This window comes from Vulpes vulpes, chromosome 13 (genome assembly GCF_048418805.1).
Source record: "Vulpes vulpes isolate BD-2025 chromosome 13, VulVul3, whole genome shotgun sequence".
Lineage (NCBI taxonomy): Eukaryota > Metazoa > Chordata > Mammalia > Carnivora > Canidae > Vulpes > Vulpes vulpes.
This window is the reverse complement of record NC_132792.1, coordinates 134,935,330-134,952,507: the sequence shown is the minus strand read 5'-3', so window position 1 is coordinate 134,952,507 and position 17,178 is coordinate 134,935,330. Positions and strand designations below refer to the sequence as shown.

Here is a 17,178-nt window from a genome sequence, read left to right as displayed (position 1 = left end):
CAATTTTTTTCCTTTGCATAAAGCTGCCACTAAGAACATCATAAATTGTGACAGATTAGAAGCAAGAAATCTAAGTTCTAATTCTATGACTAACTTGCTTCATTTTATTTCTCAGTGCCTTACTTTCCTCAGCTGAACATGATGAGGCTAGAAAGGAGATTATTTTTTTCTGCTTGCCATCTCTATTATAAAACTGAACAGTTACCAAAGAGAAGATGTAAAATGTCAGCCACTTTAGAGCAAAGAATTCAAAATAAGCCATCAAATATGGGTAACTTGGAGCTCTCTTATGAGTATTGAGAAAGCACTTCTCAATGTATGACCATCCCAATTTTTAAGGTCATGGGCGACCTTATTCCCATGATTTTCAAGTCAGCAGTGAGGTGATCTGCAATGTAGCTTAAAGGTTACCTCCATGTATTGGCGTCAGGATCAAAAACTTCAATGGTCTTCAAGTACGTTGTGCCATCAAAGCCTCCTACAGCCATGAGCTGTCCGTTCACTACTGCAAGGCCAACCTACAGGACCAAAACACAGTGGCCACTGAAGAAGCCAGAGGATCACTGGGAAAATTTTAACTAGTTTCTAGATAAATCTTTTTATTTATTTAATTTTTTTTTTTAGATAAATCTTCTTAATAAAAGATAATTCTTTATGACTTTACATTCTGGCTTACTTGAACACAGAGGAAAAAAAGTATGACAAAAATCTATTATGTGTGGGAACAATAAAATTACATATTCAATCAGAATATTTATAAAGTCCAAAACATAAATTTCTTAAATTTTTGGAAAAGCATCACTGGGAGCCGACAAGAACTTCCAAACTGCTCTCACTTCTTTTGGTATTTGCCTATTCTAACCCACTATCTAAAACTGCCAATAAAATTCTGTTTAAAATACAAACCTAACCATGCTGTCACTTCCCTCTAAAAAATTGCTAAGCCTCCCTACCACCTCTGGGTAAGTTTAAAGTCCTTTCTAGGTCATTCAGGCCCTCCACAAATCCATCCTAGGCCATGTTTTAGCCTCACCTCCTTATGTACCCTATGCTGCAAGAATACAAATTTAACTGCTCTTCCCAGAAAATACCATGTTTTTCTAATATTGGAATAATACCATATTAGGATTATACTAGTAATACCTCCATACTTTTGCACATGTTGGTCCCTGGTTTTCTTTCCGTCTTCTAGAAAATTTTAGTTTTCTTTCACAGTCTACCTTACATCTGACTTTTTCTGGTAAGTTTCTTCACTGCCCCCCAATACATTAAGCATATCCTCCCATGTTCTCTTACAATGCACATGCAACCGTTTCTTTTTTGTTTTGTTTTTATCATTTTCTGTAAACATTTCCATTTCCTTCACTAACTTGGGAGCTCCTTGTGGAGTTGTACTCACTTTTGCTTTCCAAGCACACAGTAAGAATAAATATTTGCTAAATAATATGAATGTAGCAGTGAAAACAACAGGAATGTGACCTAGAAGCTGTTCATCACCAGTAATAGCAAACCATAGATATGGGAATTTGACTTGCTGATGCCTATCAGTGATATTCTCTGATTTGTGCACACCAAAATTGATTTCTTTTTATCCTCAGATAACGGAGTCTTTTAGCTACTGCTGCATTCTCCCACCTGTTGTTCTACATCAATGGATTCCTGACACAATCAGTGGTTTATGGGTTACATTTCACTACAAACCAAATGTCCTAGGATGGATGAATGCTATACTCCACTCTAGAAGTCTCTTGTGGTCACAAGTCATCCACGGTCTAGAACATGACATAGGTCAGCCTGGCCAGGTCTAAACTACAGATGGGACAGACCCATACCAGTTTGTGAAGACTGGTGGTGGGGCCAGATGTGTTTCTGCCTAAACATCTGTATTGGTGTGCCAACTACTTAGAATATTACCTAGGAACATTAGTTCAGAACATTTAGCTCTAATTGAGAGGGATGAATATGGGTGAAGTTAGATAAGGTAGTGGATAAGATAGGGTAATGTCTTTCAGGGAAACAATCAATGAAAGATAAATCACAAAAAATAATTCTATTATTAAAGATATGATTGAATAGAAGGTATTTAAGTACTTGAGATAACAGCAATTACGAGAAATTAATTTTTTCCAGTACAAAAGTAGCTAGGGGTTGTTTTGCCTAAACAGTGCATCTCCTTACTGTGCCAGTATTTTAAGATCAGAGCTCTCCTGCATAGCCCTCTCTTGGTGTTCTTTTCCCAAAGTTTTCAGTAGCTGGGCACTTACTCCACTACGGCGGGATGTCATAGCCACCACAGGAGACCACTGGTTAGTTCTGGGGTTGTATCTCTCAGCGCTGCTCAGCTCTGTAGTATCATCTCTACCTCCTACGGCATAGATCATGTCCTGATACACTGCACAGCCTAGATGTTTCCTCCGGGTCCCCATAGGAGCTATGGTGTGCCATCTGTTTTCCTGAGGATTGTAGCGCTCCACTGCAGGGGGAAAAAAAACCAGTAAGTGACCATTCAACCATTTCTTCTAACTAGTTTTCCTAATAGCCATTAAAACTTTGTGATAATACATATTTTCAATACACAATCTGATTTTTGCTAATGAGGACTTGTGTACCTTTGGATAATACCACTATAATCTTATCGGGGCTAATGGTTTCACCTGGGTACAGTATGGTGGAAAGGGCATGTGTTGGAGTCAAGGTACCTTAGTATAGTTCTGACTGTATGACTTGTGGCCTCATCTTATCTTTAAATGAGGGGATTAGACCACAGGATCTGTAGGCACCATTCTATACTAGTAATTAATTTTCATAATCAGATAACTTCTGTACTCTTGTATTCCCTTTGCCTGTTAATTCCTACTGCATTCTAAGCAGAAGACAAGATATGTGACAATGAATCTGATCCAAGTGTCACACGACAATATCCTTAGGCAAAAATACCATTATCTCTCAACAGAAAGGACCGACACATAAACCAGCTTGTAACTACAGCTTTTTATTTATTCTTAAGTTATAATATAGGTTTTGTTTTGTCTTTTTTTTTTTTTTTGGCTTTAGTTTTTTAAGGAGAGATGGTTGGGGGTGGGGCAGAGAAATAATCGTATTAGGAAAATAGTTCTTTTATTCATTATAAATTCCTAGAAGCTTATAAAGAGGAGGGAGAAAAATATTTTGGGAATATGCTAGGAGAATATGGCTGCAGAAGGATCTGAGGAAGAGCTAGGAGTTGTATTCTAAGGGGAAAATAAATTTCAAATATTTACATTATTATAAATAATTATACTATTTACAGAAATATATAAATTATCTAAATTTTATAATTTAAAATTATAGGATAACCTGGAGTTTAAAAATTTTCTGTAGGGGGAATCTCCTGAGGAATGTGCTGATCTTGGAAAAGACTAACCTGTGTTTAGTGGAGATGTCCCATCAGAGCCACCTACAGCATATAAGAACCCTCCTAACACAGCCACGGCCACGCCTAGTCTTCTTGTGCTCATAGAAGCCACTCGGGTCCATTTGTTTTCCTTTGGATCATACCTGCAGTGAGGGAGAAAACAAAGACTGCATGCCTCTTTTTATGAAGTGAGGCCTTTCTCAGAAGGTGTGAAATCACGCTAAAGATATGCTGGATACATACACTTACTCTGGTCAAAAGCACAGTGAGAATCTAACATATTTTACTTAGTAGGAAAAAAAGTCTTAGAATTTGTGCCCATGTCAGTCATTAAGCTACTTTCTATAGTCTGCCTTGTGATGCTGGGGCTAGAACTCTGAAAACATTTTCCCTTTGCCAAGCTGGCTCTCTATTAGGTTCTGCCAAGAGGAAGGATTAGTTGCTGGAATCTAGGGGGAGGAAAATGGACAGACTCCTTTCTGTGTGCTTGCCAATCCTGTTAGTGTTGTCTCAGCAATGAGCCCTTCCCTCTGACTAAACCAGTTAATTTTAGTTTCTAGCCTCTTTCTGGCACTTCCAAAACTAGCGTTGTGCCTGTTCGAAGTCTCAGCGGTGGCTCTGTGGGGCACCTCCTCTGAGTCCCTGAGGTAAGAGTACCAGTGTTCCAATTATCCACAGCTGTATAAATCACTTCAAAATTCAATGACTTAAAATAATTTTATTAACTCTCCTGGTTCCATGGTCAGGGATTTGGGAAGGGCCTCACATGAAGTTCTGGCTCAGATGTCTCATGTGGTTGCTATCAAATTGTGGCTGGGGCTGGAGGAGCAGGGTGCTAAGGCAGCAGGGGGCTGGCTGGGTTTCAGAGTCTATTTGGCTAGTTGGGACTTCCTCTGACCTTCCTCATGGCAACCTCAGTTCAAGGCTTCAAAGGTACCCCCCGAACATCCAACTAAAAGATACATCTTTTATGACAGAGCCTCAAAAGTCACATCCATAGCGCCATTTTGGCTGTTCTTATAAGGCAGGCCCAGAATCAAGGGCAGAAAATGTAAATCCCACTGTTCAATAAGAAGAATGTCAAAGGCAAATGATACAGAGCATGTGACATGACAGGTACTGTAATCATCTTTGGAAAATATAATCTTCCAAAATCAGCCAGGAAGAGAATTCTTCATGGATGTGTGTCACAGCTGTTCAGGGCACCCACTCCTCAGGTGCTGATGGTTCTAGCGCTGTGGGATCTCTCCTCTGGCTTCTAGGCTCCCATAGCTCTAATCTCTCTCTTTTGTGTTCCCAAATCTGGGTTCCTACAGTTACTTCAGTGTCCTCTTTTCCTTTTTTTTCAGCCCTTCAATATCTGCCAACCAATTTTTGAATATTAAATTCTCTCTACCAAAATAACTGGTATGGCTTCTGTTTTCTTTACTGGGTCCTGACTGATAAAGGACTAGTGTTCAGAAAATCACTTGGAATAGTGCTGGCGTTTTATTGCATGGGTGGGAAATTCTGCTAGTCTATTAAGTACCATTAGCAAATTCTATCATTATTGCAGAAAATATAAAATAAACAAAACTAAAAATAGACCTTGCTCTTAAGAAGCAGGTGAGGGAGACGGAGCATGTTCCTAAGGAAAAACCTCCAAACAGATTCTGAGAATATCATAACTAATACAGATGAAAGCAGCAGAAACATAAATACTGGAGAATGGAACCTTGGAGAAAGGTTATGTTAGTGATGGTTTCCTGAAGTTCATGTACTTTGAGATTTTATTTATTCATGAGACACACAGAGAGAAAGAGGCAGAGACATAGGCAGAGAGAGAAGCAGGCTTCATGCAGGGAGCCTGATGGAACACTTGATCCCAGGACTTCAGGATCATGCCCTGGGCCGAAGGCAGGTGCTCAACTGCTGAGCCATCCAGGCAACTCATGTACTTTGGATAAAGTTTATCTTTAATGCCTTTTGGAAAATTCTTAGCCAAAAATTCTATCTGCAAATACTGCTTTTGCTCTTATCTAGCTTTCCTTTCCTTTTGGGACTCCAATTACATGTATGTTAGACTGTTTGTGTCAATGAGTTAATTTTAGATATTATATTTTTCAGTTGTAGAACGCACATCTTGGTTTTAGACTTCAATTATATATTAAAATTCTCCAACCTTTTATCCATTTTTAATCTTTTCTCTATTTTAATATATATTTTTATTTTAATATATTCATTATACTTATTTTAAAGTTTTTTTCTGTTTAAATGGATTATTTTTTTTTTACTGACTGATAAATTATGAGTGTTCAGATAAATAAAAAAAATTTACTTATTTGAGAAAGAGGGTGCATAAGTGGGGGAAGGGCAGAGGAAAAGGGAAAATGGGAGAATCTCAAGACTACTCCCCTCTGAGCATGGAACCCTAAGCAGGGCTTGATCTCACTACCCTGAGATCATGACTTGGGCTGAAGTCAAGAGTCCAACATTTTATTGACTGCACCACCCAGCCATGCCTCTAAATGTGGATCATTTATAAGTCTGCTTCTATTGTCTATTTTTGCTCTCAGCTACTGACCATATTTTTTCAGATGTTTCACAATTTTTTATAGTGTGCTGGACATTTTATAAAGGAATGGAATCCTAGAAATTGAGGTTGATATTATCCCCTTATTCCAGCACTGCCCCTACTACACCTATCCCTCCCAGTTACCAGCTGGGATTTGCTCTTTCCTGTATTAGGCAGGGAGGGTGAAATACTAATCACCTCAGTCCAATCAGAAATTCAGCTTTCATTAGACTCAGTCCACTCAGTTTTCAAATGTCTCAAGGATGAGATCCATCCTGTGTTTGTTACAGGCGCCTCTACACAGCAGGACACTATCTTCTAAGCACTGTCAAGTTGTATGAGATTTCACTCACCTTAGTTCCCTAGTCCCCTGAGCTACCCCAGCACTCAGCAAACACCTCATGGAGAAAAAACAGCAGTATGTTTGGAATTGTTCTAGATTCCAATCTGTTATACCAACCTGCATGACTGTTAAAAGTTCTACTGATTTACCTCTCCTACAAGAGAATCCCTTTGCCTAAGACAAGTCCAATATTCAACACTTCCGATCTGGCAAATGTCCCTAGGGAAGAAAACAGCTGATGATCTCAGTTCACATAAATGAGCTTTTTCTTCAATGGGATTTTAGTTCATCTAGTCCTTGTTACTTCCACATTTTTTTTTTTTAATTTATTAGAGAGAGAGAGAGAGGCACAAAGGGAGAAGCAGGCTCCATGCAGGGAGTCTGATGCAGGACTCAACCCTGGGTCTCCAGGATCATGCCCCAAGTGGAAGGCGGCGCCAAACCGCTAAGCCACCGGGACTGCCCATATCTCTGATGTTTTAAAAAATATTTTTGGGGACACCTGGGTGGCTCAGCGGTTGAACATCTGCCTTCGGCTAAGGGCGTGATCCCAGAGTCCTAGGATCAAGTCCCACACTGGGCTCTTTGCGTGGAGTCTGCTTCTTCCTCTGCCTGTGTGTGTGTATCTCTCTTTCTCATGAATAAATAAGTAAAATCTTAAAAAAAAAAATTACTCAATTAAAAAAAAATAAAAAAAAATAAAAAATATTTTTGTACTCTCATTTTTTTCCTAGTTGGTGCAGTGGGAGTGATGGCTGTCACTACTCACTGAATTCTACTTGGAAGCAGAAGTCTTTGCATAATTTTTAAACTATAAAATAAAACATTGATTCAGAAAGCCACACAAAACAAAAGCATTGTTTAATGAGTTATTATAAGGAAAGCCCATCACCTAGGCTAAGAAAAATAACTTTGCCTGCCACAATGAAAGCCCTCCCATGTGTCCGTTTCCAAACTCAATGCCTTCTTCCCCACAAGATTACCATTATCCTGATTTTTACAGTAATCATCTCCTTTATAATTTTTTCTTTTTTAAGATTTCATTTATTTATTAATTCATGAGAGACACAGAGAAAGAGAGGCAGAGACATAGGCAGACGGAGAGGCAGGCTCCTCACAAGGAGCCTGATGTGGGACCCAATCCTGAGATTGGGATCACGCCCTGAGCCAAAGGCAGATGATCAACCACTGAGCCACCTAGGCATCCATCTTTTCTTTTTTAAAAATATTTTATTTATTTATTCATGAGAGACATAGAGAAAGAGAGGCAGAGACATAGGCAGAGGGAGAAGAGGCTCCACGCAGGAAGCCTGATGTAGGACTCGATCCGGAGACTCCAGGATCATGCCCTGGGCCAAAGGCAGGTGCTAAACTGCTGAGCCACCCAGGCATCCCTCTTCATCATTTTTTCTACCCACGTGTGCATCCCAGACACTTGTTCATTATAAATTTTTCAAGTCCCTTTTTATCTACAGGTTTTCCTCCATTTCCCCTTTTTCTTTGTACCCCCAAAATTCATCTCTTAGAATCTGGGGCATTTGACCTGCAATTTCCCCACAACATGGATTTGATTGACTAGACACTCACAGTCCAACACACTGGTCTGTTCTCTGTATGTTCCAGAAACTGGCAGCTGGATCCAGAAGTTTGATCAGACCACATTTGGTCCCTTTGGCAAAACTACAGAAGGTGTGTGTTAGCAGCTGCTAACTGCTAGGTCCATTTATTTACTGAGTGTTGCAAAATGGTTATATTCAATCATTTATTTTCTTTTACTGGGAGATTTTTATAAAAAAACAATCCTTAGGGTCCCTGGGTTGCTCTGTTGGTTGAGCAGATGGCTCTTGATTTTGGCTCAGGTCATGATCTCAGGGTTCTGGGTTTGAGCCCTACCTACATTGGGCTCTGTGCTTGGTGGAGTTTGATTTAGGATTCTCTCTCTTCCTCTGCTCCCCTCCCCCCACGCTCTCTCTCTAATAAATAAATCTTAAAAAAAAGAAAAAATTATTTTATTGACTATTTTGTACCCAATTCATATGTGATACAGTTCATACAAGAAAGTTGGGTATATGTGTGCTTCTTTCACTTTAAATACTAGTATTCAAGATGATTCATTCTCTGTGATCTTCTAAAGGCAACTAAGTAGGTCTTTTTTTTTTTAGGGTCAATAGGAACTCACAGATTTAAATATATTTATTGGATTTTAATCAATCACAATTATTATCTCTTTTAAAGTTAAAATTGTCCCATCTTTGGTCAACTGGAAACATCTTCAAGTTTTTCCTTGAGTTTTTTTGACATCTCCTAGTCTTTGACAGGTTGCTTGCCATCTTTCTAGCTTTCCTTATGACAAGCTAGCCCAGGCTTATCTGTATATTTCCTGTCCTAAATCTGGAATCAGACATTTCTCCAAGAAGCCCTAGTTTCTTTTTGGGAAATAGAACTTCAAGACACAATTTAGGAATGGAGCTGTTCACTGCCACTATTTGGTCATTATTTCCAGGCCTCTTCGGTTGACAGAACTAGAGTATAATTTTTTTAATGAGGAACTTAATTCAAATTGAAAATCAGGACTATAAGTTCTTTTACTTAACTTCTTCTATTTTACATTCATATTCTTCCATATCAAGAACCCTAATTTTCAAGAACACAGGAGAGGACAGAATTGGAATAACCCATACCCATCTCCTTTACTCCACATTATACATAGCAGTCTTAGATTAGCAATACTATCACTTTGATATCCCTGAGGACAATTAAAATTCTTTTTTGCATATCTCTTCCCATTCTCCTCCCACTTTTGAAAATGTTTGTACCATAGCTGCACTGAATGAGCATATAGCCAGTGCATGCTACTCTCCCTTTAAACCCTTATCTACTCAGAGTTCTCTGATTGACTATGTTTCATACTCACTCTCCATCAATGTCTCTGTGGTAATTTTGTCTGAAGCTTATTCTGTAGTAAATTACTCAGTAAGGACTCATGGGAACAATGTTGCCTGATTTCTTACATATTGCCTATTTGTGCCCTTGATACCTCAGAGTCAGTTCCTCTAGATATAAACTCCTTATCTTTTCTTTTTTTTAAAGGTTTTATTCATTTATTCATAAGAAACACACAGAGAGAGAGAGAGAGAGAGAGAGAGAGAGAGAAAGAGAGAGAGAGAGAGAGAGAGAGAGGCAGAGACACAGGCAGAGGGAGAAGCAGACTCCTCGCAGGGAGCCCGATGTGGAACTCAATCCCGGGCCTCCAGGATCATGCCCTGGGTGGAAGGCGGCACTAAACCACTGAGCCACCCAGCCTGCCTTATCTTATATTTTCTTTGGATATCTTAAATGTTATTCCATTTTCTTATAGTATAAAATATTGCTTTCAAAAAAGTATGATGATAATCTAAATTCCTTTCCTGTATAAATAACATGTACTTTTTGTTGATTGACTAAAGAATTTGTTTCCTTTTTCTTCAAGGTCCAGTAATTTTTTTTTTAAAGATTTTTTAAAAATTTATTTATTCATGAGACACACACACAGAGACAGAGAGAGAGGGGCGGGGACACAGGCAGAGGGAGAAGCAGGCTCCAGGCAGGGAGCCCGATGTGGGACCCGATCCCAGGACCCCAGGATCACACCTGGGCTGAAGGTGGCGCTAAACCGCTGAGCCACCTGGGCTACCCCAAGGTCCAGTAATTTTATTAAAATATATCTTGGTGCTAATTGTTCTGGGTCAGTATTCAGAGAATATAGTGTATTCTTTCAAAAAACAATTTGTTTTTTTATTAGAACAGGAAAATAATTTTGAATTATAGTTCTTAGCATTTGTTCCTTTGCTCCATTCTTTTGCTTTGGTTTTTTCCTTGTGGACTCCTATTACCTGTATATTGGATTTTTTACTTATCTTCAATATTTGTTGTTATCTCATATCCTTTTTTTTTCCTCTCATATCCTTTTTATTTCTTTTTATTTTTTTGACTTTAAAACATTTCTTCTTTCACTTTCTATTTGTCTTCTGGCATTATCTGTCTTATTGTTCTAGTTTTATGTTCATTCTGAAGTGATTTTTCCTTTTATTTCCAATATTTTTCTGAGGTTTTGTCATACTATATCTGGGTTTTTCAAATTCCGACGTATGTAGTGTTTTCATACCTTGCATCATTTTCCTAATGTGAAATAATTGATTATACTTTTGTTCTGTTCCATGGGTATGTCTTTCTGCTGTGCTTTTATTGTCTATAGAGATGTTATTGTGCTGCTTATTCTCTCTTCATCTATTAACTCTATATTGGATCTAACTCAAAACGTTGCTATTTGTTGTTCATTTTTTACATGAAATGAGCTTTCCTCAGGAGTGGTTCATGGTTATTTTTCTAACTTCACGGAACTCTTTCTAGTTTTTTCATATAGTGTTAAAGAAGTATAGTGGTTTGCCTCTTGAGATTTATTGGCTTTATTCACTGGTCCTCCTTTTTATCTTGGCCTTCCCTTCTTGTATGTTAATCTTGTCCTGCTCAGTTTTGATCCTGCATCCAGAAATGTGGGCCCTGTTCTGGAAGGTCATCCTGCTGGTCAGTTCTGAGGGTTCCTAGCGACTAGATAGCTCTAGCCCAGCTGGTTCTCAACTACAGTGGCTTTGCAACACTCCTCTCCCCTACCTTGGGATATGTGGCAATGTCTAGAGACTTCTGGTGTCACAACCAGGTGTGTGCTACTGGCAATTAATGAGTAGAGGCCAAGGATGCTGTTAAATATCTGACAATGCACAGGACAGCCCCCCACAACAAAGAATTATCTGGCCTAAAATGGCAATAGTGCTGACGTGGAGTAACCCTCTTCTAAGTCCTTCAGATCTTATTACAGGTCTCTTGCACTTACTCTATATTGGGATTGAGCAAAACTCCTTAGTTCCAGTTGTTGGTCATAAATTTTCACCTTCACTCTTTCTAGTAAATATATACTGTCTATTTTGGAGTTCTTCTGTTCTTAGATCTGTCAAACTTTCAAGTGCTTCTCTGTATTTTCTCCTGCATAGACAGTAATATCATACAGGTCTTGTGGCTTTTGGTACTTTGCCTTTGCCCATTGATGTTTTGGTGTTTATGGGAATACCTCTTCCCTAGTTATATTTTAAATTGTCTATAGGGATTTTTATTTTTTTCCAGCCTACATATCTTTCCATAGGGGTTTTTAAAAGTTGTGGTAAGATGTACCACCAACTGACATTAAATTTTTCACTGTAACCATTTTTAAGTGTACAGTTCAGTAGTGTTAGGTACATTCATACTGTCATCCAACCAAGCCCCATAACTCATCCATAGCTTTTTAGCTTTGCTGTCTATTGTTTTTTTTTTTTTTTTTTTTTTTAAGATTTTATTTATTCATGAGAGACAGAGGCAGAGACACAGGCAGAGGGAGAAGCAGACTCTCTGCAGGGAGCGTGATCTGGGAGTTGATCCCAGGATCCTGGGATCACGACCTGAACCAAAGGTAGACATTCAACCGCTGAGCCACCCAGGTTCCCCTATTGCTCTGTTTTCATGTGGGAATTTAGAGAGACTAAAGAATTGTGCTGTTTTTGCTATCTTCCCAGAATCCTCTCGCATAGAATTTTCAAAGTGGGAATTAAATTTCTTAATAGAAAAATAAAAAGGAAGCTTTTAAGAGTTACCTACAACTTTATCTCTATTTAAGACAGTTAACCTCTTCAACTTAAACATGGTAACTACTCAACTAGGAAATGCTATTTGAAAAATTCCAGAGACATGAAGCATTTGTTTTTAAGAAGTGAGAATGAAATACAGTACATTTTTGCTAGTACTCGTTAACCCATGAGACTCCAAAATCTAATCTCTAGGACAGAATGACAAAAAACTGATGGAGTATGAAATTAAGAATAGAATCTATTTCACTAGTTAACTGATATGTAAAAGCATAAATTAAACTTCATAGCCAACCCAGAGTTCCCTAAGTACACTTCAAGAATGAGAATCCATATACAAAATACTTTGCGGGTCTTTATAAGATATGCTAGACTATTATGCTATCTTTATAAAATATGCTAGATTATTAATCTTTTTTTTTTTTTTTGAGGAAGTCTGGGCATCCATATATTAAGTACACTCCACGTATTGGGGAATAAATTAGAACATATTTCAGCAGTGGTATGCTTGATATCATATACAGAATATAATTTATTTTATTTTTTAAGATTTTATTTATTTATTCATGAGAGAGAGAGAGAGAGGCAGAGACACAGGCAGAGGGAGAAGTAAGCTCCATACAGGGAGCCTGATGTGGGACTCGATCCTGGGTCTCCAGGATCAGGCCCTGGGCTGAAGGCAGTGCTAAACCGCTGAGCCACCAGGGCTGCCCCAGAATATAATTTAGAATATGATTCCAACTCTTCAATGTGAGGCTCCGTCAGTATAAAAAATAGTGTGAAAAATCAGGTTGTATCTTTCATTGTCCTAGACCCTTAAGATCAACTGAAAACTTTTCCCCTAAAGCCCATGGGATATCCACTGAACGGTGGATTCCTTGGTGTCCTAAATGGTTTCCTTTAAAGAACCCTTTATATTCTTTCATTCATTTTATTAGTTTCAGAGGTAAAGTTTAGTGATTCATCAGTTGGATGTAACACCTAGTGCTCATTACATCACATACCCTCCTTAATGCCCTTTACCCAGTCCCCATCCCTCTACCTACCTCCCCTCCAGCAACCCTGTTTGTTTCCTATAGTTAAGAGTCTCTTGTAGTTTGTCTACCTCTTTGATTACATTGTTTTATTTTCCTCTTCCTTCCTCTATGATCCTGTTTTAAGTTCCACATATGAATGAAATCAAATGATAATTGTCTTTCTGTGATTAACTTATTTCCCTTAGCATAATACCCTCAGTTCCATCTATGTCATTGCAAATGGTAAGATTTCTTCTTTTTTTTTTGTCGTTGAGTAATATTCTATTGTGTATACATACCACATCTTCTTTATCCATTCATCTATCATTGGACATATGAGCTCTTTCCATATTTTGGCTATTGTGGACATTGCTGCTATAAACATTGGGGTACAGGTACTCCTTTGGGTAAATATCCTTTATATTCTTCTAAAAATTGAAAATGACTTGAAAAAAAATCACCTTTCAACAATGTTGAGGCAGGACACACCATCCTGACCACCCACAGCATAGAGAAAACCTCCGAGTACTGCCACACCAACACTTGTCCTGCAGGTGCTTGTAGGAGCCACATCACTGCTCCATTGGTTTGTTTTGGGGTCATACCTACAGAGAACACATTAAGAGCAGAGTTTGTATTGCACAAAGAAAGTTTGGCTCTGTTAACATATTCTATATTCTTTCCTCTAAATATGGGCTGATTAACAACTAAAGGGTATGAAAAGCTAATTTAGGTTTTATTTTTTTTAAACAATTTTTACTTATATAAGTTACATATGGATATATTTTCTTTTAAAAATTTTTTTTCAGAATGTTATAGATAAAGCTAAATTTCCTCTTTGAGTTCTGGTCTCTTCCTATTTTGGACTTGGTGTATGCCTGGTCTCTTCCTATTTTGGACTTGGTGTATGCCTTTTAAGACTTTTCAGTAAAATACTTACTTACTTATTTATTTATTCATGAGAGACCCAGAGAGGCAGAGACATAGGCAGAGGAAGAAACAGGCTCCCTGTGGGGAGCCTGATGCGGGACTCAATGCCTGAAACCCAGGATCATGACCTGAGATGAAGGCAGACACTCAACTAATGAGACACCCAGGCGTCCCAAGACTTTTCAGTAAAATACTTGTAAATAGGTATATTTATATGCAAGCATGTTTTCTTTACATAAATAATACCAGATAGTAGGCATTGTTTTTTCACTCAACATACTTCTGAGATCCATCCACACTTACAGATAACGCTCTAGATTTTTCCAGCATTTCATTATTGTGTGTGCCATTACATATCCCTTCGATGTATCATGACATTGTGTCTGACATTTTGCTATTATAGACAGTGATTACCTTTGTATATTTCTCTTTGTTCAAATAGATAATGAGAAGCAGAATCAAGGGACACAGAATAGAGTCATTTTCAATTTAAAAATCAAAAAACTATCAAACTGCTCTTTTTGTAATTCTATCAGTTTTATTTGCTTTCAATTTCATTAGCTTTTTCTTTTTTTTCTAATTAATTGCTTTCTATTTTCTTGGGTTTTGTTGCTCTTTTTATAACTTCATGATTTAAAAGCATGATTTATTTTCTCATCTTTCTTATTTTCAAATGAATGCATATTAAATTATAATGCACTATAAATTTTCCCTTGGATACTACCTTAGTATCCACACATTTTGATATACTTGGGCTTCCCTGTTATAAAGCTGTAAATACTTAATCATTTCCATTCTTATTTCTTTTTCTCAATTTATTTTAATCATTTTTATGTTTTTAATTTTTTTTAAGTAGGCCCTAATGCCCAATGTGGGGCTTGAAGTTACAAATCTGACATCAAGAGTTGCATGCTCTACCAACTGAGCCACCTGGGCATCTCTAGCTCAATTTATTTTTAAGTGTGTTTTTTTTTTTTCTTTGACTTCTATGGAGTGGATCCCCCTGTTTTATTTTTCAGCTATATAATCTATACCTCTAGATCTCTCCATGCTGCAGGATGTCATAGATATGTTTAGGAAATACCAAGAATCACTGTAAATCAACACAGTTGAATGAAAAAGGGTATATGAAAGCAAGAAACTACAAGTTACTAAAAATCAATTATTGTAGGATTCCAGTGTGCCAGGCACTATGATCGATATGGGAAAAGACATTTTAACAATGATAGCCAATCAGATGTTCAAAATACTTATAAAAAGGCAGAGGAATGAGTAACTAATTGTATAGTGTCAGAAGGCTTTATATAAGAAGTAACATTTGAGTCTTGAGATATTCCAGGGAAGAAATAACAGCATGCATATGGGTAGGCAAAGAGGAATAACTACAGGCGATTTTGTGGGTCTGGAGCAGCATTAGGCAACAGTGGTGTGGCTGGGGGAGACTGCAAAAATAGGTGGAGTTACATTATGAAGGACTTGCATGTCATGGTAAGTGGTCAAGGCTGCCAACTAGTGCCACAGATGCAACACTAAAGCAGCAAATCACATTTGTTTCTTAGTTAACATCTCAAGTGGAAAAAAATTTCAAATTGACCTTACCTTTCAACACTATTGAGGTAAGAGGATCCATCATGGCCTCCTACTGCATATAGCAGGTCATCAAGAACACTGACCCCAACTCCACATCGCCTTTTGCTCATTGAAGCTACCATTCGCCATTCATTGGTCTGTGGATCATATCGTTCAACACTAGAAATGGCATCTCCACTGCACCAGCCACCAACTGGGGAAGTAATAGAAGTGATCAGGAGAATACTGTCCTAAAGCACAGAATGTATAATTCACAGCAAAATTTTAAATTGTGACCTAATGCTTGGACTTACCAAATATCTCTAGAAGTAGGTCAAAATATAAGTTACGACATTTACTTAGTCCACTGGGGTTGCTATAATCTTTAATTTTCTAAATAAGTTAGTATTAGTTCCACTTTACAGAGGAGGAAGGACACCAATTTAAATCAGATTGAAAAGTAATGTGGCATTTAATGGATAGAACATTGAATTTAGTTAGAAAACTGGGGTTTGACTGTTACATCTACTAAGCGATGTGATCTTGGGAATATCTTTTAAAATACCTTATTTGTAAAATAAGGAATAAAAATTTAAAAGAAAAATAATACATGCATGAAACTTTCTAAAGAGTAAAATACTACATAAATATAATTTGTTATTGAAAGCTGAAAGAATTAAAACCCGACAAAAAATAAGGGTTGAGGGATCCCTGGGTGGCTCAGCGGTTTAGCACTGCCTTCCGGCCAGGGCGTGATCCTGGAGTGCCGGATCAAGTCCCGCATCGGGCTTCCTGCATGGAGCCTGCTTCTTCCTCTGCCTGTGTCTCTGTCTCTCTCTCTCTCTGTGTCTCTCATGAATCAATAAATAAAATATTAAAAAAAATAACAAGTGTTGCTGAGGATGTGGAGAAAACAGAATCCTCATACACTGTGGGTGGAAATGCAAACTGGTGCAGCCACTCTGGAAAACACTATAGAAGTTCCTCAAAAAATTTAAAAAATAGAACTACCATACAATCTAGTAATCCCACTTCTGGACATTTATCCAAAGAAAATGAAAACACCTCAAAGAGATCTATGAACCCCTATGTTCAATGTGACATTATTTATAAGAGCCAAATTATAAAAGCAACCAAAGTGTCTACTGATAAATGAATGGATATGAATATTACTCAGCAATAAAAAAAGAAGGAAATCTTGCCATTTGTGACAACACAATTGGATCTAGAGGGATCCAACTAAATGAAATAAGTCAGACAAAGAAAGACAAATAGCATACAATTTCACTCATGTGCAATCTAAAAACCAAAACAGAAACAAACTCATAGGAAATAAATTGTTGATTACCAAAGCAGGGAAAGAAATCAAAGACAGATTTGGTCAAAAAATATTACCTTAAAGAGGCAACTTTTAGAAAGTATCTGGAATAAGGATTGCTGAACTGTGAAAACTTAAAAAACCTTAAACAAAACCAAAACAGAAACACAAAATGGTAAGTATCAAGAAGCCTAACGGAAAACAAAAGATATCAAGAAAAGTAAAACACTCCTGGGAAAAAATTACTAAGATTATAGATTTGATTTTAGGCTTCCAGGGTTTATTTCAACAGAGTGATGAAGTAAGGAAGGCTCAATTTCCCAAAGTTAAGTGAGAATTGGTAATTTGGCATTCCAAAGATAATGGAAACAATAAAAAACCAAAGGAAACTGAAGATTAA

The 17,178-nt window shown here is 37.6% G+C and overlaps 1 protein-coding gene across 4 annotated transcripts in view; it reads right to left on the bottom strand.

Moving 5' to 3' along the window:
* Nucleotides 1–17,178, bottom strand: part of KLHL20 (kelch like family member 20) — a 55,299-nt gene that overhangs the window by 3,590 nt on the left and 34,531 nt on the right. For all 4 annotated transcript variants that reach the window (XM_072733053.1, XM_026001271.2, XM_026001273.2 and 1 more), the window contains 5 exons: nt 15,491–15,674; nt 13,423–13,566; nt 3,404–3,537; nt 2,265–2,473; nt 412–518 (listed from right to left, as the gene is read on the bottom strand). In XM_072733053.1, the coding sequence (XP_072589154.1) occupies nt 412–518; nt 2,265–2,473; nt 3,404–3,537; nt 13,423–13,566; nt 15,491–15,674 (778 nt within the window). The remainder of the gene's footprint in view (nt 1–411; nt 519–2,264; nt 2,474–3,403; nt 3,538–13,422; nt 13,567–15,490; nt 15,675–17,178) is intronic.